This window comes from Sapajus apella, unplaced genomic scaffold (assembly GCF_009761245.1).
Source record: "Sapajus apella isolate SASKATOON/1434 unplaced genomic scaffold, GSC_monkey_1.0 scaffold192, whole genome shotgun sequence".
Lineage (NCBI taxonomy): Eukaryota > Metazoa > Chordata > Mammalia > Primates > Cebidae > Sapajus > Sapajus apella.
This window is the reverse complement of record NW_022437132.1, coordinates 253,078-274,558: the sequence shown is the minus strand read 5'-3', so window position 1 is coordinate 274,558 and position 21,481 is coordinate 253,078. Positions and strand designations below refer to the sequence as shown.

At 54.5% G+C, this 21,481-nt stretch overlaps 1 protein-coding gene across 4 annotated transcripts in view; it reads left to right on the top strand.

Annotated features, from left to right (window-relative positions):
• Positions 1–21,481, top strand: part of AXIN1 (axin 1) — a 62,872-nt gene that overhangs the window by 34,874 nt on the left and 6,517 nt on the right. For all 4 annotated transcript variants that reach the window (XM_032269346.1, XM_032269344.1, XM_032269343.1 and 1 more), the window contains exons 3-7: positions 2,598–2,738; positions 6,101–6,197; positions 11,635–11,772; positions 17,969–18,498; positions 18,916–19,086. In XM_032269346.1, the coding sequence (XP_032125237.1) occupies positions 2,598–2,738; positions 6,101–6,197; positions 11,635–11,772; positions 17,969–18,498; positions 18,916–19,086 (1,077 nt within the window). The remainder of the gene's footprint in view (positions 1–2,597; positions 2,739–6,100; positions 6,198–11,634; positions 11,773–17,968; positions 18,499–18,915; positions 19,087–21,481) is intronic.

Below are 21,481 nucleotides of genomic sequence, written 5' to 3'. Positions count from 1 at the left end.
CGTGCCTGTAATCCCAGCTCAGGAGGCTGAGGCAGGAGAGCTGCTTGAATGCAGGAGGTGGAGTTTGCAGTGAGCTGAGATTGTGCCACTGCACTCCAGCCTGGGTGACAGAGTGAGACTCTGTCTTTAAAAAAAAAAAAAAAAAAAGGAAGGCTGGGCGAGGTGGCCCTTGCCTGTAATCCTAGCACTTTGGGAGGCTGAGGTGGGTGGATCACCCGAGGTCAGGAGTTCAAGACCAGCCTGACCGTCATGGTGAAACCCCATCTTTAAAAAAAAAAAAAAAAAAGAACTGAGGCTTTCCCTAGGTTCTGCCCATCAGGTGGACAGGTGGAAGCTGCTCTGGTCCCTGCCCTCCACACCGAGGACTCTGATGCGCAGGTGCCCAGTCACTGATGCAGGTGTGCTTGCGCCCTGGACATGGCAGTTCCTCTGGCCACGTGCGCGGGCAGGGTGGCCCATTGTAGCCTCTGGGAGCTGTCTTGTGTCGTGATGACCTGTGGAGATCCAACTGATGTAGTCGTACCCCCTCAGGGGACACATTCGAAGACCCCAGTGGATGCTTGAACCTCTGATAGTGCTGAACCCTGTTTATGCTGTTTTCCTCTCTGGGAACACACCTCTGATCAAGTTCAACTTATAAGTTAGACACAGTGGGAACTAAGGACAATTGGGACCCAAACGGAAGAACTGTAATGGTGCGCTGTGATAAACATCCTGTGAAGGGGTCTCTTTCTCTCAAATCGTACTGCACTGTGCTCACCTAGTTTCAGATCTTGGTTGAATGCAAGTAACTGAAACCAGGAAAAGCAAAGCCGAGGAGGGGGCAGCTGCTAGGAGGGAGAGGCATGCTCAGGGCACGCTGCGGGGGTTAGCAGTTAGGGGCCTGCAGGGTCTACACGCCAGTTGGTTGGCAGCATGGCAGAGCACCTGGCACGGGCACATGCCTGTGACAGGAGTTAGAGTTGATGGAGAGAGGAGCTTAAAATTATTGAGGACAAGATGGATTATTCAGTATTTAATGCCAACAGCTGGCTCTCCATTTTGATGTAAAGGGGTGAGCTAGATTTTATTTATTTTTTACCTTTAGACCCCGTTGGACTGAGCTAGATTTTGTATACACATATTTCAGGTAAAGATCTAAAAATATTCGGAGCATATAAAGGAAAATAGAATATATTTGTAACCTTGGAATAAGGAAGGCCTGTGTTTGCAAAATACAAAAAAAATAGAGGAAAAGATTGGAATATCTGATTTCATAGAAATGAAAAACTTTTACAAAAATGAACATGAGCAATGTTAAAAAGAAAAATGACATTTAGGGAGGTAATGTTTTTTATATATATAACCAGAGATTAGGCCGGGTGCAGTGGCTCATTCCTGTAATCCCAGCACTTTGGGAGGCCAAGGCGGGTGGATCACCTGAGGTCAGGAGTTCAAGACTGGCCTGACCAACATGGAGAAACCCCGTCTCTACTAAAAATACAAAAATGAGCCAAGCGTGCTGGAGGATGCCTGTAATCCCAGCTACTTGTTGGCTGAGGCAGGAGAATCACTTGAACCTGGGAGGCGGAGGTTGTGGTGAGCCAAGATCCCACCATTGCACTCCTGCCTGGGCGACAGAACAAACTGTCTCAAGAAAAAAAAATTTAAAAATAACCAGCGATAATAGCATGACTATTTAAAGAGTTCTATAAATCACTAAGAAACTCATAATCCACTCCATGGCAAACTGTATGAACAGATAGAGAGGAAGAAATGTGACAAATACCCTAATCTGCCAATCTGACCATTAATCAGGGAAATGCGGATTGAAACAAGGCGTCATTTCCGGCTAATTTGGTAGTAACAAGTGGAGGCGAATCTCTCCAGGAGCTCCCCTTGCTAGGGGGACAGGAGGTGGCACGCGCACACACACACACATGTACGTTCACATACGGACCCGTGGACAACAGTCCCACGGCCGTTCTTGGCCTCGGGCACAGGTGCAGGGACGTCTGAGCTGAAGCCTAAGGGCCTCGCCCTGACTCAGAACCCAGTGTCTGCTCCCAGCATGCACTTTGGAAGGAGCAGAACATCTGCGTCCCATTTCTTTCTTTTTTTTTTTTTTTTTTTTTAAAGAAGTAAGTTTTTTTTTTTTTATTTTGTGATTTATTTATTTTTATTTTTTTATTTTTTATTTTATTGCAATTTAGGTTTGGGGTACATGTGAAGAACATGCAAGATTGTTGCATAGGTACACACGTGGCAGTGTGGTTTGCTGCCTTCTTCCCCATCACCTCTATCTGGCATTTCTCCCCATGCGTCCCATTTCTAGTACTGTGCACGGAAAACAAGCCCAAATGGTGATGTGTGGATGCTCTCTGTGTGCACTAAAGCATCCATTGAAAATCCAAGGAGAGATCTGCCTAGCGCTTTCGTCCACCCCGCTGGAAAAGACGGGAGGACAGGCGGAGATGCTGGCCTTCTCTGCTCCATGTTCTTCTCCTCATTGCTTGTGTATTTAATTCATACGTTAAGATACTCAGATAATATGAAAATGTGGATTAAAATGAGAGGTCGTTGGCAGGCTGTCACTAACGTGCCCTGCTTATTCGCAGGTATGGATCCTGGCGGGAGCCAGTCAACCCCTATTATGTCAATGCCGGCTATGCCCTGGCCCCGGCCACCAGTGCCAACGACAGCGAGCAGCAGAGCCTGTCCAGTGATGCAGACACCCTGTCCCTCACGGACAGCAGCGTGTAAGTACCGACCCGATACCCAGTCCCTGGAGGACAGCAGTGTTTAAGTCCCGTCCCGGACACCCTGTTTCTCACAGATGGCAGCATGTAAGTCCCACCCTGCCACAGAGTGCAGCCAGCTCCAAGGGGGCTTCATGCCAACCCTGTTCTGCCTAGGCTTTGTCATCAACGGAGACGTTTCCTGGCCCCCCAGAGCTCCATGAGAGTGTGTCTAACATGGAGGCAGGCTGCCCTGCAGAGGCTGTCCTCTGAGCAGTGTGAGGGCTCAGCTTTGTGTCAGTTGCTTCTCTCTGTGACCAGGGCTGCGGGGACCTCCCCACAAGGGAGGACGGAGGGTGAACCTGAGATAGGCTCTAGGCTGCCCAGGCTGCAGTTTTCCATTTGGTTTCCAGAGTCTGGGGTTTCCGATTCAGGACAGGCACAGGCCAGCTGCCTCACCACTGGCTGTGGCGAGAGAGGTGTTCCCCGAGGGTGGGTTTCTGCCGACTCTGGCGCAGTGCAGGGTCCTGTCTTGTGCCCATCACCCACTTGGCAAGGGGCTGGGAGCAGGAACGAGCGAAGGTGCTGTGGTTGTGCTGAGGCTGATGCCTCAGTTGCCCAGGGATGGCCAGGTCTCTGCATGTGTGAACCCTCGAGGTGACAGGCAGAAGCTTAGTCTTTCATTGTCACACCTGCAGGGAAACCCCCTGTGCAGGAATGTGCTTGTTTTATGACCTCGTGCCCTGTGCGTCACAGGTGGCTTTTTGGGATGTGAGTGCACCGCAGGCATTGGATGATGCCAACAACAGAAGGGCATTGGCCGCCGTCCTGTGGGGGTCATTTGGGGTCTTGGTTACCCACGAAGCTCAGACCTGCCTAGCTCTGGTCTATTCATTGTGCACCACCTGCCCTCCAGCCATCCTAGCCAGGGCTGCAGCGGAGCGGCAGACCCCGGGGTCTCCCCGCAGCAGCCTCGGCACTGGAGACGGCCAGAGGCTGTGAACCTGTGAGCAGCTAGAGCCCACGGACTGCCACCCTCCGTCCCCACTGTAGCTAGTGGCGTCCCAGATGTCTTTCCCGCTTAGCTGGCTCCTGCATGTGGAAAGCCTGGAGAGCTGAATAGGGCTGGAGGAGGAGGAGTAGGACTTCTCACCTGCTGGTGATTCTGCCCGTCCCTTTATGAATATGTGTTCAGTGATGGTCCCACTCTGTGCACCATTTTTATGGTTCTTTGCATTTTGAGACAGGGTCTCGCTCTCACCCAGGCTGGACTGCAGTGGTGCGATCTCGGCTCACTGCGGCTTCTGTCCTCTGGGCCCAAGCAGTCCTCCTGCCTCAGCCTTCAGAGTTGCTCGGGCTACAAGCGTGTGTCACCACAGCTGGCTAATTATTGTTGTTTTCTCGTGTGTGGAGACGAGGTCTCACTACGTAGCCTCAAACGCCTAGGCTCCAACAGTGCACCCACTTCACCCCCGCAAGTGCTGGGATTACAGGCATGAGCCATTGCGCCCGGCTGGTTTGTTCTTTTCATTTGCCTGTCTTTAAACATTTTTCCACCACCTGAATTTCAGATGAGCAGAACAAGTTGTCAGATTCTATTTCTGAACCAGGTTCAGCCAGCCCCACATTGCCGTACGTCTTGGTCCCTTGGTTTTTCCCTGGGTAACTGTGGTGCTTCGGGGGCAGCTCTGTGCCCCTCCCCGGCAGAGCTGCTGTATGTGGCTTCTCGAATCCTTGTTTAATTTTGAATCGTCAAAGTAAAATGTTGATGTGCTTTTAGCAGCACCTGACTTGAAGTTGTTGGCGTTCAAGCAGTGCCAGCCGTGGCCCCGAAGCCTGGGGTCCGGTGGTTGGGTGCAGTGCAACCCACAGAGTGTCTGAGCAGACCGTGCGACCTAGCGTCTGCTGTCCCTCTTCGCAAACTGCGTTACTACAGCGAAAAATCATCTGCCAACTCACTTTTCTCAGAAAGTCTTCTGATTCTCTCCAAGAAAAGGGACATATGTTTCCTAAAGGGAGGACCTAAAATTAATATGTATCTTTTTCCTTGATATTGTGTTCATCTTGGTTTGTAGTGAAGTGTTTAACAGTTTGGAATGTCAGATTGCTGCAGATACTTGAAAGTGCCGCAGAGTTAAAATGTGGACAGGTGCATTGCGTCGTTTCGGTGGGCAGCCGAACCCAGCTTTTGTGTGCCAGGGGGGAAGCTCACAACCATTCCACACGGCGCCGAGAGACGTGGGGACAGCACCTCATCCACAGAGGCCTGTGGAAGTCACCAAATCCAAGTATCATGTCCAAGAAACCAGCACGCTGTTGGCTTCAGGACACTGAACAAACCCGAGGCAGGCGTTAGGTGGGTTTCACGCCACTGATTCCGGGTGCCGAGTGCGCTGAGCCAGACCCGGACTTGGCTCACCACTGCTCACAGCACTCAGTGGTCTGTGACAGCGAGGACGCCTCAGGAGTGGCTGCGTCCGCCAGGCAGCCCTGGGTCAGGCGCTCTCTCACGTCCTCTCACGTCCTGGCAGCTCTGGCAGGCCCCTTGGTACGGCGCTGATGCCTGGAGCTGCTGTGCTTCCCGAGGCAGCTCCTCTAATAGGGAGAGGGAGAGGGCACTAATGAAGTGCCTGAGCCATCTTAACCCTGGGTAATCATTCAAAGACGAGGTATAATTTGACGTTGGTGTTTTTTACGATCTTTTAAAGGATTCATAAAGAAAACCTGTTGGGAAGGAACTACCTTGCGCCTCCCTCGGAGAGCACACTGCCCTGCCAGCTCACCTGGAGAGAAGCAGAGTGTGTAGCCCTGGCATCTCCTACTTTCTGTGGGTACTGGTTGTCCTGGCTGCCCACTCTGCAACCCTGAAATGTTTTTGGTCCGTTAAGCAGTGCACTTCAAGGCAGGCACACCGCACCCTGGTCCAGGCCAAAAGCAGGGGCCAGCAGACGTGTTCCGTGCAGGGCTGGCACTGAATATGTGAGGCTCTGCAGCCACGTGCAGTCGTTGTCACAAGTTCCTTCCCCACCCTTTAAAAATGGAAAAAGCCACTCGTAGCTGTCAGGCCCTAAAGAACAGGCAGGCGTGAGGAGGCTTTGTGGAGATGCTCAGTAGACACCAGCCGGGAGGGCAGCATGGTGGGCACTGGGGCTTTGCCATCACACGTGAACTTCGTGTGTGACGCTTGCACACGAGTTCCCTGCACACATGGGTGCCTGCATCACCCGTGTGTGCACATGTGGCTGTGCATATGTAGTCAGTGGTGGCCCACGGATGTCATCACCGTCGTCTGCTGACTGGCGGTCGGGCCGGGAGCCGTACTGGCGTGGTGCTGGCCCTCCTGCTCCTCTCTCAGTTAACGGCTGCTTCTTTCTCCTGGACAGGGATGGGATCCCCCCATACAGGATCCGTAAGCAGCACCGCAGGGAGATGCAGGAGAGCGTGCAGGTCAACGGGCGCGTGCCCCTACCTCACATTCCCGTAAGTACCGGCTCTGCGGCCCTCAGCCTATGGCCCTCCCTGCGCAGCGCGGGCCGTGGTGAACTGGTGCTCGGGAAAGGCACTTGCCTGGGCTTACCTGCAGACATCAGCATGCGATCCCAGCAACATCTGCAAGTGGCCAGTCCCTGAGGGCGTCGGGGGACAGAGTTGCAGGCAGCATTTAGGGCCCAGAGGGAGCTGTCTATTCAGAAGAGCCCCCATGCCCCGAGGCACACCCTCCCTGGGGGCAGGAAGTGTCTTGCCTTGTGATGTTGGATGCCTCCCCTCAAAGGAGGCAGCTGTGAGCCTCCCCCATGACCCCAGAGCCCAGGCCTGGCCCCTGCATGGCCCCTGGGGAAAACTTGGTGTCTTTGTGGCTGAACAGTGGTCATCTCCAGGTGAACGTGTTGACTTGAAAGCTGGCTCGGCTTTTGCTGTTGGATAGAGGCATGGTGCCTTTGCCTTGGCTGGGTGGCAGGTCACGGAGCCGAGCGCAGGCTGGACTACAGCACAGCCTGTCTCCGACTGCAGAGCACTTCTGTGTGATCTTTCCTTATTTTGATGGGTTGACTTTGAACAGGAAGGACTTGTATGGGAAGATGAGAAAAGTGGTTTTTTTTGTTTGTTTTTTGAGACAGAGTTTGCTCTTGTTACCCAGGCTGGAGTGCAGTGGTACGATCTCGCCTCACTGCACACTCCGCCTCCCCGTTTCAAGCAATTCTCCTGCCTCAGCCTCCCGAGTCACTGGGATTACAGGCATACATCAACATGCCCAGCTAATTTTTGTATTTTTAGTAGAGATGGGGTTTCACCATGTTGGCCAGGCTGGCCTTGAACTCCTGACCTCAGGGGATCCGCCTGCCTTGGCCTCACAAAGTGCTGAGACTACAGGCGCGAGCCGCTGTGCCCAGATGAGAAAAGTGTTTTTAACCCGCTGTTAGCTGCCGTGTGTGAGGGCGAGCCACGTGGCCGTCAGCGTGTGCAGGGAAGCAGGCGTTTTGGGAGCGTTGACGCGCTTGGTCAGGATTTCTTAGCCCTTTAGCTTTTCCGCAGACATCAGTTTCCAAGTCAGGAAAGTGGTGATTCATGGTTGAAAAGAAAGGACGTAGGCTTGTTCTTACTTCTGAGTAGAAGGTGACCAAGGGTTGTCACTTCCCAGTCAGGCCTCAACACAGGTTTGGCTAAAACTAGGCGCTGATGATGTCTCCTTACCAAAAAGTGGATGACGTTGTAGCCATGTGTGTGCGTGAGCGTGTGTGTGCTGCAGAAGGTCTGGGGCCCTGCCTGCCATTTGCGGCCCAAGGCTGTCCTGAGGTCACAGCGCAAGTTGATGGCTCCTGCACAGTCAATGCTCCCTGATTTTCAAGTCACAGGTCCTGAACGTCAAGGAGAACCTGCAGAGATGCCCAGATGAATGAGGCCCGAGAGACAGGACCGCTAAGTGACCACGGACCCCGGCCAGCTCTGTGTGCCACGATGACAGGGCCTGAGTGGGCTGAGGCCTTCGGGAGGTTTCTGTTCACAGGGGTGCCCCGATCTTGGGGTGCTGGTCCGAGTCTTCACACGTAGAAAGTGCACACCACGGACTCTTTATGAGGGGGCATCAGGCAGGCACCTTCCCCTCAGAAGCGTCAGGAAGGACAAAAGCTGAGGAGTATAGTCTGTTGGTGCCTGGACTGTGACCTGGAAAGACCTCTCAGGACGCAACACCGAGAAAAGAGGAGGCTGAAGGCGAGTGCGTGGTGTCATCGTGAGAACGTTCTGGAACCAAGGGAAGCACAGAGTCCTCAGGTCTGGAGGGTCGCAGTCGAATCACCGAGAAGGAGAAGATGAAGCCAACAGGCGCCAGGCACAGGCGGGAGCGGCGGCCCAGCCGCATGCCATGCCCCAGAGGGCCCTTGTGTGATGGGGCGGGAGCTGCGGCCTGCAGCAGATGACCTCATGGAACCCGGATGAAGTCCATGTGGCCTGTCAGGCAGGGCTGTGGTTGGAACCTTTGGTAGCCAGTCCCTCAGCCAGAGGCCCAAGTGAGAAACCTACATCACAGGCACAGCTGCCCAGGGCCTGCTCGCTGTTGCTATTGGGAAATCAGACCCGAGGATGGTGGTGAGCAGAGGCAGGGAGATCCAGGAAGCCGGATGGGCTAGCAGGACGCCGTGACCGCACCACACGCTTCTGCTCCACTGAGAGCCTTGGTTTTTCGGAAGCTATGCCATTTCTCTGGTGGGTCCATGGCTCTGCAGCAGGCGTCCCCAACCCCTAGGCCGCATAGCAGGAGGTGAGCAGCTTAGATTCTTATAGGAGCAGAACCTGTCGTGGCTGTGCCCGTGGAGGTCCAGGCTGCACGCCTCACGTGAGACTGTCAGAGGTGGGGCGGGTTCATCCCGAAACCCCCCGTTCCCCTGCTGTCTGTGGAAAATGTGTCTTCCACGAAGCTGGCCCCTGTTGCTGTAAGGTTGGAGACTGTGATTTACAGCACCTGGTCCTGGAATCCCGACCATGGGGAGAGGGGTCTCTTGATTTTTGGCTTTTGTGGTCACTTTGAAGTTTCACATTTTCATTTACTTGGCCTTTTCCTTTATGATACTTTTTTCTGTTGCTCCAAAGCTGGAAAGGCTTCCCTTCTCTGTAAATCCGATGACTGACAGTTTTGCTGTTCTCAGAGCCGTGGTGGTGCAGCCTGTAGGGCCACCTGGAGTCTTTTTCTGGAACTCACGCAGCGCCCTGACCGCTCCTCGTAACCCCTCAGCCGTGCGGCTCTCTGGGTCTGATGATGGCTTTCCGCTCTGCTCCTGGTCTCCGTGGTGCTGACGGGTCAGACCGGGAGCGCTCCAGTCCGGGCCTCTGGCTGTCTGCAGATGGCAGTGCCAGGCGGGGTCCCTGCGGTGCTGGCAGCTCCCAGTCCTGTGTCTGCCACTCCCGTGTCTGCGCCCTGCCCAGCACTGGGCATGGGAAAGCCAGCATGGCCCCCCACCCACCCAGCTTCCAGGTCCCGGGTGCAGCAGGAAAGGGCGGCTTGTTAGGTCCTCGGCAGATATCTGTGTGGATGCCCCACTGTCCACACACCCAAACACAATGGCCCACGTCCCTGCTGATGCCAGCGCCGGCCTTCCACAGCATTTTCTAGAAGTACTTGATGCTCCGCCTTGGCTCCAGGACAGACCCCTTCTGGTGTTGGGCATAGCCCAGACCCAGCAGTGACTTCTCCCAGCTCTGAGGCATCACCCAGCACCCTGGGCGTGCACTTGGCCCCTTCATACTTGACGTTCCTTGAGGCAAAGCCTGTGGCTGTGAGCCGCATCCACCAGGAGTGTCTGAGCCTGGAGGAGGCCTTCGTGTGGTTTCTGTGGCCAGTCTCGCCCTATCCTTCCGAGGTTTTGGTGCTGTTTCTACTCTCGTTTTGTAAATGAGAAACTGGGGTGCACAGAGCCAGGACCTCACCAGAGCCCACAGCGGGAGGGCAGGAAGGCCACACGCATGGAGGGTGCCGCGTCCCGTCTGCCCCCCTGCTCACTTGTCACGGGGGAGCTGTCCCTGGCTCCAACCCTCCCTAGCTGAGACACTGGCAGTCTGGATTTTAAAAACGTGTTTGGCTATGAAGGATGTCACTGGAGCAGCTGGCGAGACTGTAATAAGATCTGCCCCGTGATGTTATTACATCAGGGTCAGCGTTCTTAACTATCCGTATGTGTACTGTGGTGAGGTTTGAGCGTGATGTTATTACATCAGGGTCAGCGTTCTTAACTATCCGTATGTGTACTGTGGTGAGGTTTGAGCATGACCTTATTTTTGTCAGATACACTCTGAATGATTCGGGGAAGTGAGGTGCCTGCATGTGTGTGGGTGTGTGTACCCATGTGCCTGCCGGTGAGGGGATGAAAAAGCACTCAGCGCAGATTGTGAGCCCGTGGGGAATCTGGGTGAAGGTGGTCAGGAATTCCTTGTTCTGTGTTTACAACTGTTTTGAAGTTTGAAATTTAAAATGAAGTCCCCTCACAATTACACAGAAGCAGCCGTGGTGGCTCACGCCTGTAATCCCAGTGCTTTGGGAGGCCGAGGTGGGAGGAATTCGAGGCCAGGTGGATAACCTGGCAAGACCCCATCTCTATTTTTTAAGAAAGCTATGTGGTTTATTCTTACTGTTTTGAGACAGGGTCCCACTCTGTCACTCAGGCTGCAGTGCCTGGCACAGTCTGCGCACCGCAGTGTTGCTCTCCCAGGGCCTAAGTGATCCTCCCACCTCCACCTCCCAAGTAGTCAGGACCACAGAGGCCACCACACCTGGCTGATTAAAAACAATGTTTTTGGCCTGGCATGGAGGCTCACACTGGTAATCCCAGCACTTTGGGAGGCCGAGGTGGGCGTATCACAAAGTCAGGAGATCGCGACCATCCTGGCCAACATGGTGAAACCCCATCTTTAGTAAAAAATGCAAAAATTAGCTGGGCATGGTGGCACATGCCTGTAATCCCAGCTACTTGGGAGGCTGAGGCAGGAGCATGACTTGAACCCGGGAGGTGGAGGTTGCAGTGAGCCGAGATCGTGCCACTGCACTCCTCCAGCCTGGCGCCTGGAAACAGAGCAAGACTCTGTCTCAAAAAAAAAAAAAAAAAAAAAAATTTTTTCTTTCTTTTTTTTGTAGAGATGAGATCTCACTTTGTTGGCCAGGCTGGTGTCTAATTTCTGGGCTCAAATGATTTGCCCGCCTCTACTTCCCAAAGTGCTGTGACTGTAGGCGTGAGCCACCACCTGGCCTTGATATTTTTTTTAAAAGGAAAGCCTAGCTTTCCCAGGCCTCCGCTGTCCTCCAAGCCCTGTGTGTCCCCTCCCTGCTGTGGGGTCTTCTGCACCCAGAACCAGGCTGACAGCCCCTGGTCGTATCGAGTGTTTCTCTGAGGAGGTGGGGAGCGCTGGCCATGTGTCCTGAAGCAGCCCTGTCTCCTGGGCCCGTGGGGAATGAAGGACAGACTGGCCAGACAGGAAAAGGCGGGTTGTGAGGAAGTTGATTCTCAGCTGAAAGGAGGAAAAAGTAAACCCTTACTTTAAAATACAACAAACGCCAGGCGCGATGGCTCACGTCTGTAATCCTAGTACAGGCGGATCACCTGAGCTCAGGAATTTGAGTCCAGCCTGGCCAACGTGACGAAACCCCATCCCTACTAAAAATACACAAATTAGCTGGGCGTGGTGGTAGGCACCGGGAGTCCCAGCTACTCAGGAGGCTGAGGCAGGAGAATCGCTTGAACCCAGGAGGCAGAGGTTGTAGTGAGCCAGGATCATGCCACTGCACTCCAACCTGGACGACAGAACGAGACTTTATCTCAAAAGAAATAAACCAATAAAAACAGCATCAACACTGCACACGCCTTCCCTTCACAAAGACGCTTTCTGCCCGTGATCTTTCGACCCCCGTACCTCACGGCCGTCTCCCCCACAGCGCACGTACCGGGTGCCGAAGGAGGTCCGCGTGGAGCCGCAGAAGTTCGCCGAGGAGCTCATCCACCGCCTGGAGGCCGTGCAGCGCACGCGGGAGGCCGAGGAGAAGCTGGAGGAGCGGCTGAAGCGTGTGCGCATGGTGAGTGGGCCGCGTCAGCGTCGCGCTGTTTCCGACAGCTTGGATGTCCTGATGTTCAGGACAGCTTTGGCCCTGATTTCTCGTGGGCATGTCCAGGGCTGGCCGAGGCCTGCTGACCCTTGAGGCCTCCATGCTGTGTCCCCTGCCCCCTTCTCTGCAGCTGAGCCTTAGATCAGGGTGGGATGTCCCAGCGGCCCCATCCCCATGCTCAGAGGCCCAGAGACACACCTTGGGCACCCTCATTGAAGGGGCCAGGAGTGACACAGCTGCCTGCTGTACGTGGTCACGAACTTCCTGGGTGGCAGGGCCACAGCCTGAGGCTGGAGCAGGTGATCAGTTCAGCTTCTTCATCCCATGCGGGCGGTGAGTGGGATGAGCACGTGCTGAGCAGGAAGGGCTAGTGGCATGCAGGGTTCCTTTCTGCGTGCACACAGGGCTGCGATGCCTAAGACATTCCACTGCCTCCTGGGCACGCTTGGTTCCTTGAGGCCGTGCTGCACGGCCCTCTAGGCACTTGTGTTGTGGGACTCTTTCCTTAGTTCAGCTAAAGACGGGTCCTTTTCACACAGCTACAAAAAATTAGGCTCGCAGACAATTTGAAAGGTGAAAGGACAGGGTTTATTAGGTGAAAAGGTCAAAAGGGAAGCAGGGCCGGGTGTGGTGGCTCACGCCTCTAACCCCAGCACTTTGGGAAGCTGAGGTGGGTGAATCACCTGAGGTCAGGAGTTCGAGACCAGCCTGGCTAACATGGCAAAACCCCATCGCTACTAAAAGTACAAAAATTAGCTGAGCGTGGTGGTGGGTGCCTGTAATCCCAGGTATTCAGGAGGCTGAGGCTGGAGAACCGCTTGAACCCAAGAGGTAGATGCTGCAGTGTGCCAAGATCTTGGGCGACAAGAGTGAAACTCCATCTCAAAAAAACAAAACAAAACAAAACAAAAAAAACTCCACAGAGCCAGAGTTTAGCGCGATTCCTGCCTCGCAGATTGAATGCCAGGTTCCACCCAGGAAGAGGGGCCAGGCTCCTCCCTGCTGCAGACCGTGCAGACTTCTGTGGCTCCATCCCAGTGCGCAGGCCGGCTGGAGCTTCCCTGGAGACCCCTTAGCACCTGTCTGTCTCACTTGCAGAGCTGCCTTTGCTGGCTGTGCGGGTGGTGCACACCTGTGATCCCAACACTGGGAGGCGGAGGTGAGCAGATCACTTGAGCCCAGGAGCTTGAGACTAGCCTGGGCAACATGGCAAAATCCTGTCTCTAGAAAAAATTTCAAAATTAGCCGGGTGTGATGGTACACACCTGTGGCCCCAAGTACTCAGGAAGCTGAGGTAGGGGGATCACTTGAGCCCGGGAGGTCGAGGTTGTGCCACTGCACTCCAGCCTGGGTGACAGAGCAACCTGCGTCAAAAAAAAAAAGGGGGCGTTTGCTTTTCTCTTAGCTGGATTAACCTCTGGGGGGGTCAGTGGCACCATTGAGTGGGAGTGTCCTCCATCCTCCTTTGAATATTTTGTGAATGTAAGTATTTACAAAATGTGTACGTTTGTAAGCATTTCCATGCCTAAGTCCAAAATGTAGTTTTTTTCAAGGAATTGTTTCTCCACCTGATCCCTGATGTAAAATGCAGACCCTCAGCTCTCCTCAGACCACAGGAGAACCCTTGGTATACCCACTGTTTCACTCACAACCCGGGTGAGCTGTGCCCTGAAGCCTGGAGATGCCACCATGAGGGTGGACACAGGTGGGGTTGGCAGTGCCCAGCCTGGAAGCGATGCTCTGGGCGCTGCATTGAGTTCGCAGGCAGACCTCACAGCTCGCTGAGAAGCTGGGTTCATGGTGCGGGCCAGCTGTGGTCATGCAGATGGTCAAGCTCTCCAGGAAGGGGTTTGTATGAAAATGTTTCACACACATACACATTTTTATCCTCAGTAAATTGTTTTGCCACCATGTGGAGTTGCATCCTGTCATCTTCCCTGGCTCTGGATCTGAGGATGACCCTGACTTGGGCAGGGCACAGGTGTGGGCGGTGCCAGCTTGTTCTGCAGGTGCCGAGTTCACCCTCTCCACAGTCCCCAAGGAAAAGACTCGGAATTTGTTCTCCAAGATCAGGGACCTGGCCAGTGCTGCAGAGCTGGCAGGAGTGGCATCAGTGCCCTGTGGTTCCGGCAGCGGCGAGAGTGAGGCCTTGCCTTGCAGAGCCACTGGCTCCCTTGCTTCACTCCGTGGCCCCAGGGAGGCCGCTGTGTGCATATGAGGCCGGCTTTCGTTCAGGGCCCGCCTGGGAGTGTCAATGGGTTGTTGAAGGAAGCGGTGGAGCACAGTTTTAGCCTCTAACAGCTCGTCTGAAAACCAAACATTGGGAACCGATACAGACATGTCAGCAGGCCACAAGGGCTGTGACGTCAGCACTGTCATTTGTGTGGTGGGCAAAGGTTGGCAGCCTTTAAACGTGCTCACAGAAGAAACATAGGAAAGGAGGCCTTTGCTGCTTCGCTGTCGTGTTGGCCGTTGTAATTTTCTGTTGATCTTTGTGCCTCGATCTAGTCACAGTATGTGCTTCTGATAGGGCAGGTTCACATTTTGAGTGAAACTTTTTTTTTTAATAATTGTTTTTGTAGAGACAGAATCTTGCTATCTTGCTTATCTTGGTCTTGAACTCCTGGCCTCAAGCAATCCTCCTACCTCAGCCTCCCAAAGTGTTGGGATTTCAGGTGTGAGTCACCGCACCCAGCCTTAAGCGAGACGTGTTAAAGGCAGGTGTAGCCACAGGTGCTGAGTGTGTGGCTCTCACCTCTGACTCCCAAGGCTTCCCCACCCCATGGAGTCCTGGCTGTGTCCCAGCAACAGGGAGCACGGTGGTGCCCACAGGTGTGTGGACGCAGCACCGCTAGGGCCCGGGAGGGAGGGGGCACCTGCTGCCAAGAGATGAGCAGCGTCCTTTGACTGAACAGAAAATACTAGAATGGGCCAGATGTGGTGTCTCACGCCTGTAATCCAGCACTTTAAGAGGCTGAGGCGGGTGGATGACCTGAAGTGAAGAGTCCAAGACCAGCCTGGCCAACATGGCAAAAACCCATCTCTACTAAAAATATAAAAATGAGGCCGGGCGAGGTGGCTCACACCTGTAATCCCAGCACTTTGGGAGGCTGAGGTAGGCGGATCACAAGGTCAGATCAAGACCATCCTGGCCAACATGGTGAAACCGCATCTCTACTAAAAATACAAAAAAATTAGCTTAGCATGGCGGTACACACCTGTAGTCCCAGCTACTCAGGAGGCTGAGGCAGGAGAATTGCTTGAATCCAGGAGGTGGAGACTGCAGTGAGCCAAGATAGCGCCACTGCACTGCAGCCTGGGTGACAGTGCGAGACTCCATCTTAAAAAAAAAAATAATGAGCCGGGGTGTGGTGGTGGTTGCCTGTGGTCCCAGCTATTTGGGAGGCTCTGAGGCAGGAGAATCACTTGAACCTGGGAGGCACAGGTTGCAAAAAAAAAAAAAAAAAAAAAAAAAGGCTAGAATGAAAACCCCTGTATTCCTGCCACGCCAGCTCAGGGGATAACCTGTGGGCAGAGCCCTGAAGCCCAGGGACAGCTGCCCACGCTGGTAGCTGGCACGTCGCTTCAGTGTGATTCTTAGACACCCTGCTATAAGTAGTGGTCCTTCCCGAAAAGGAGTTAACTGCAGATTTTTACAATAGCCTATTTTCATTGTAAAATTTGGGAAATAAAAGCATAAAGAAGAATGTAAAGCTTCACAGCCGCGTGATAAGAGTCCCCACAGATGCAGGGCTCTGCCGAGGTGGGTGAGTGGCATCAAAACTCAGAGCTCTTCCTTCCGTAACCGAGGGAAGTCCCTCGGAGTGCCCTGCAGTCCTGCAAAGCCAAGGACAGGGAGGCAGCGTAGCTGCATCCACCAGGGGATGCCCACCACCCTCCTGTTGCCCGGCTCTGCCCCAGCATTCATCTGTCCTCTTGAGTGCCTGACTTCACCATCAGGCCCAGCACAGGCGCCCACAACCAAGCCCACACTAGCTCGGGGCACGCCTGTTCCAGTTGTGTTTGGATACTTTTGCAGGTGTGAGAGTTTGGTGCTAAATGTTCAGAGGTTTGTTTATATTAAAATACGAGGTAGGCTGGGCACAGCGGCCCACATCTGTAATCCCAGCACTTTGAGAGGTCAAGACAGGAGGATCACTTGAGACCCAGAGTTTAAGAGCAGGCTGGACAACATAGCGAGATCCGCATCTCTACAAAACAAACAGAAAATTAATGGGGCCTGGTGGCATGCACGTATGGTCCCGGCTACTTGGGAGGCTGAAACGGGGCCATCGCCTGGGCCCCAGAGGTTGAGGCCGCATTGAGCTGCGATCGGTCCACTGCACGGCCCGGCTCGGTGGCTCACGAGGCAGCTGGATCACCTGAGGTCAGGAGTTTGAGACCAGCCTGGCCAATATGGTAAAACCCTCTGTCTGCCAAAAATACAAAAAAAAGCTGGGCATGGTAGGGGGTTCCAGTAATCCCAGCTACTTAGGAGGCTGAGGCAGAAGAATTGCTTGTACCCGGGAGTGGAGGGTTGCAGTGAGCCAGCATTGTGCCATTGCACTGCAGCTGGGCCACGAGAGCGAAATTCTGTCAAGCCGGGCATGGTGGCTCACGCCTGTAATCCTAGCACTTCGGGAGGCTGAGGTGTGTGGATTACCTGAGGTCAGGGGTTCAAGACCAGCCTGGCCATCGTGGTGAAACCCCATCTTAAAAAAAAAAAAGCCGGGCGCGGTGGCTCAAGCCTGTAATCCCAGCACTTTGGGAGGCCGAGGCGGGTAGATCACGAGGTCAAGAGATCGAGACCATCCTGGTCAACATGGTGAAACCCCGTCTCTACTAAAAATACAAAAAATCTAGCTGGGCATGGTGGCGCGTGCCTGTAATCCCAGCTACTCAGGAGGCTGAGGCAGGAGAATTGCCTGAACCCAGGAGGCGGAGGTTGCAGTGAGCCGAGATCGCGCCATTGCACTCCAGCCTGGGTAACAAGAGCGAAACTCCATCCAAAAAAAAAAAAAAAAGAAAAAAATTCTGTCAAACAAACAAATAAATAAATACAGGGTAGCTTAGTTCCCTCCTTTTCTATTAATACCAGATTGAGCACTGTTTTAGTTTGTGAATCCAATAAGATGAGAAAATAAATATGAAATGCAACTTGGAATTAAAGCGATCAGATGTTTTCACTGGCAGATAACCTTTGCCACCTGTTAACTTGGAGAATCAAGTGAAACTCCACTGGCTTAATGTGGAAACCCATTAGGAAGCATCACAACATGTACAAAACCCAAGAGCTCTTTTATGTCAGGGTGACATTCTCCTTAAAATAGAATGAGAGGCCGAAGCTGGCGAATCACGGGGTCAGGAGTTTAAGACCAGCCTGGCTAACACAGTGAAGCCCCATCTCTACTAAAAATATAAAAACTAGCTAGGTGTGGTGGTGTGCACTTGTAGTCCCAGCTACTGGGGAGGCTGAGGCAGGACAATTGCTTGAACCCGGGAGGTGGAGGTTGCAGTGAGCTGAGATTGTGCCACTGCACTCCAGCCTGGGTGACAAAGCAAGACTGTGTCTCGGAAATACATTGATAGCAATAAAGTTAAGGAATAGGAAAAGTCAATTGAAGGAAAACAAAAATCTTTATTTAAAAAAAAAAAACAGGCCAAGACAGGCAGATTTCTTGAGCTCAGGCATTCAAGACCAGCCTGGCCAAGATGGTGAGAACCCCATCTGTGCCAGAAATACAGAAAAATTAGCCAGGTGTGGTGGCATATGCTTGTGGTCTCCACTGTTGTGGAGGCTGAGGTGGGAGGATCTTTTGAGCCCAGGAATTGGAGGCTGCAGTGAGCTGAGAGCACACCACTGTATGCCAGGCTGGGCAACAGAGCAAGAACTTGTCTCAAAAAAAATTCTAAACTAAATCTGTGCAGAGCTCCGCCCACAGCCAGCACACACACTGCATTCCTTGAGGCCCCATGGTGCCGCTCCTTCCATCTGTGCCATGCCCTGCCTCTCTGTCCTCAGGGACAGGAGCGGTGGGGAGGGCCCGCAGCCACCCTGGGCTTGGCTGGCGTCTGCTGGGCCTGCTGGGCCAGGCCTGATGCTTTTTGTTTTCCCCAAGTGTGCGGCTGGTGCTGAGAAGTGATGGTGCTGCTTGTCCCCACACAGGAGGAGGAAGGTGAAGACGGCGACCCATCTTCGGGTCCCTCAGGGCCATGTCACAAGCTGCCTCTGACCGCCACCTGGTACCACTTTCCACCCCGCTGTGTGGACGTGGGCTGTGCCGGGCTCCGGGACGCACACGAGGAGAACCCCGAGAGCATCCTGGATGAGCACGTGCAGCGTGTGCTGAGGACACCTGGCCGCCAATCACCGGGGCCTGGCCACCGCTCCCCGGACAGTGGGCACGTAGCCAAGATGCCAGTGGCGCTGGGAGGTGCAGCCTCAGGGCACGGGAAGCACGCGCCCAAGTCAGGGGCGAAGCTGGATGTGGCCGGCTTGCACCACCACCGACACGTCCACCACCACGTCCACCACAGCACAGCCCGGCCCAAGGAGCAGGTGGAGGCTGAGGCTGCCCGCAGGGCCCAGAGCAGCTTCGCGTGGGGCCCGGAGCCGCACATCCATGGGGCAAAGCCCCGAGGCCACTCAGAGAGTGTGGGCGCTGCCCCCAACGCCAGCGATGGCCTGGGCCACAGGTGAGCTGCCCCCCTGTCAGCAAGGAGGGTGCTGGGGGTGAGGCTGTGTCCCTGCAGAAGGCTGGAACCTCCCTATAAAACTCGGGAAACCCAGGGCCGCCGGCAGCAGACAGGAGCCCCTCCGGTGGAGGGAGCAGGCTGGGCTCTGTGTCAGGGGAGTCCACGCCACCTCCCGCTGGAAATGGTCAAGGGCCATAGCTGGACCCCGGCTCCTGCTGTGACCCTCAGTCTGCGGGGGGCGAGCAGTGACTGCCTGTGTGTTTAAAGAGGAAGCAAAGCCCAGGCAGCGCCAGGACTGCTAGGAGGCGGCTGCCGCACCCTGGGGGCCTCACAAGAGACTGGGTAGGAGCCTTGCAGACGGGCAAGGGGCACAGCCTCTGCCGTGGTGACTCCCCAGTGTCGCTGTTGCCCTTGCAGTGGGAAGGTGGGCGTGGCATGCAAAAGAAACGCCAAGAAGGCGGAGTCGGGGAAGAACGCCAGCACTGAGGTACAAGGCGCATCGGAGGACGCGGAGAAGAACCAGAAGATAATGCAGTGGATCATCGAGGGCGAGAAGGAGATCAGCAGGCACCGGAGGGCCGGGCACGGGTGAGTGCCCTGCGCAGCCAGTCCTGTCGCTTCGCTGTGCCGGGCGGGGGTCGCCCCTGTCCCCTCACACTTCCCTCTCACTGTGGCACCTTCCTGGGCACCCTCCAGCAGGCTCTGTGGGCCTGGGTGAGAGACCCCATGTCTCCAGGAGGAAAACCCTGTGTCCCCAGAGAGACGATATCCCTGAAGGCGAAGGGGGGAGAGAAGCTGACGCGGCCCTCGCCCCTGCAGCAGCACACAGCTGCTCTTGGGAGGCTATTTCCAGTCTGACACCGCCCCCACATGAGAATGACCTCAGTCACCTGGGAAGTGCACAGCTGAGTGTCACTCCCGAGGGCTCCCATGGGAGAAGCCTTCTGTGCTCACACCTGGCCCTCCTGGTGGGGGTGGGGAAGGCTCTTGTGTAGCCAGAAGGGCAGAGACCATGCGTGTGGTGTGGAGCAAGGGCCCGGCACTGCAGGTCCAGCCCTGCTGCTGCTGTCCCCCGGGCCAGTTTTCATGTCGCCCCTGCTTGCCTCCTGGGCCTGCACTTGTGCCCAGTACCAGCAGGGGGGCCACAGGCCAAAGGTGGTGCCTGGGAAGCACTGGCCCTGGTGGGTGGGTGGTCCCAGCTTCCTCAGTCTTAGACCCTGATCTGCCCCCAACGCCCAGACCCTGGCCACGGCACACCTCCCTTCACATTGCTTCATGAGAACTGAGGCAGCTGAGCACCTGGGGCACGGCACCCCTGCCTGGGTTTGAAGCCTGTCCCACAAGGCCGCAGGGTCCCTGTCCAGTGCTGACTGGGGTGGGGGCAGGCTCATCGCTTCTCCGGGGCTCCCAAGGGATCAGAGGTGCACACCACCCTGCCTGGCTCATTTTTTTGTAGTGATGGGGTCTCACTGTGTTGCCCAGGTGGGTCTCAAGCTTTTGGGCCCAAGCGATCCTCCTGCCTCGGCCTCCCAAAATGGTGGGATTACAGGCATGAGCCACCACTCCCAGCCTTTGAATCCTTTTTTTTTTTTTTTTAAAGACAGTCTCGCTCTGTTGCCCAGGCTGGAGTGCAGTGGTGTAATCTTGGCTGATTGCAGCCTCCACCTCCTGAGTTCAAGCGATTCTCCTGCCTCAACCTCCCGAGCAGCTGGGATTACAGGCACCCACCACCATTCCCGGCTGATTTTTGGATTTTTAGTAGAGAGGGTGGTTTTGCTGTGTTGGCCGGGCTGGTCTCAATCTCACCTCGATCTCCCAACTGGGATTATAGGCATGAGCCTCTGCCCCTGGCTAAATCCTTTAATAGCTGTATATACTAAATATTGCATGTCTTTTATTTTAGGTTAAGCATTCATATATTCTACTTTGAGACACATTTATACTTTTTTTTTTTTTTTTGAGACGGAGTTTCGCTCTTGTTGCCCAGGCTGGAGTGTAATGGCGCGATCTCGGCTCACCGCAACCTCCGCCTCCTGGGTTCAGGCAATTCTCCTGCCTCAGCCTCCTGGGTAGCTGGGATTACAGGCACGCACCACCATGCCCAGCTCATTTTTTGTATTTTTAGTAGAGACGGGGTTTCACCGTGTTGACCAGGATGGTCTCGATCTCTTGACCTCGTATCCGCCCGCCTCGGCCTCCCACAGTGCTGGGATGACAGGCTTGAGCCACCGCGCCCAGCCATTTATATTTTTTATATAGTAAGACAATTTTTATTTTTTGAGACAGTCTCCGTGTCATCCTGGCTGAGGTGCAGGGGCGCACTCACAGTTCACTGCAGCCTCGACCTCCTGGACTAAAGCAGGCCTCTGGCCTCAGCCTCCCACGTAGCTAGGATTAGTGTATAATTTATATCCCAGGATAGCTGTTAAAATATAAAAAAAAAAATCTTGGCTGGGCACTGTGGCTCACGCCTTTAATCCCAGCACTTTGGAAGGCTGAGGTGGGCGGATCATAAGGTCAGGGGTTCGAGACCAGCCTGGCCATCATGGCAAAACCCCACCTCTACTTAAAAAATACAAAGCATTGGCCTTGTGTGGTGGCAGATGCCAGTAGTTGTAGCTACTCAGGAGGCTGAGGCAGGACAGTCACTTGAACCCGGGACTCAGAGCTGAAATGCGAGATCGTGCCACTGCCCTCCAGCCTGGGCAATGAGCAAAATTCTGTCTCAAAAAGTCTCCATGTTGGCCGGGTTCGGTGGCTCACGCCTGTAATCCCAGCACTTTGGGAGGCCGAGGCGGGTGGATCACCAGGTCAAGAGATCGAGACCATCCTGGTCAACAGGGTGAAACCCCGTCTCTACTAAAAATACAAAAAATCAGCTGGGCATGGTGGCGCGTGCCTGTAATCCCAGCTACTCAGGAGGCTGAGGCAGGAGAATTGCCTGAACCCAGGAGGCGGAGGTTGCGGTGAGCCGAGATCGCGC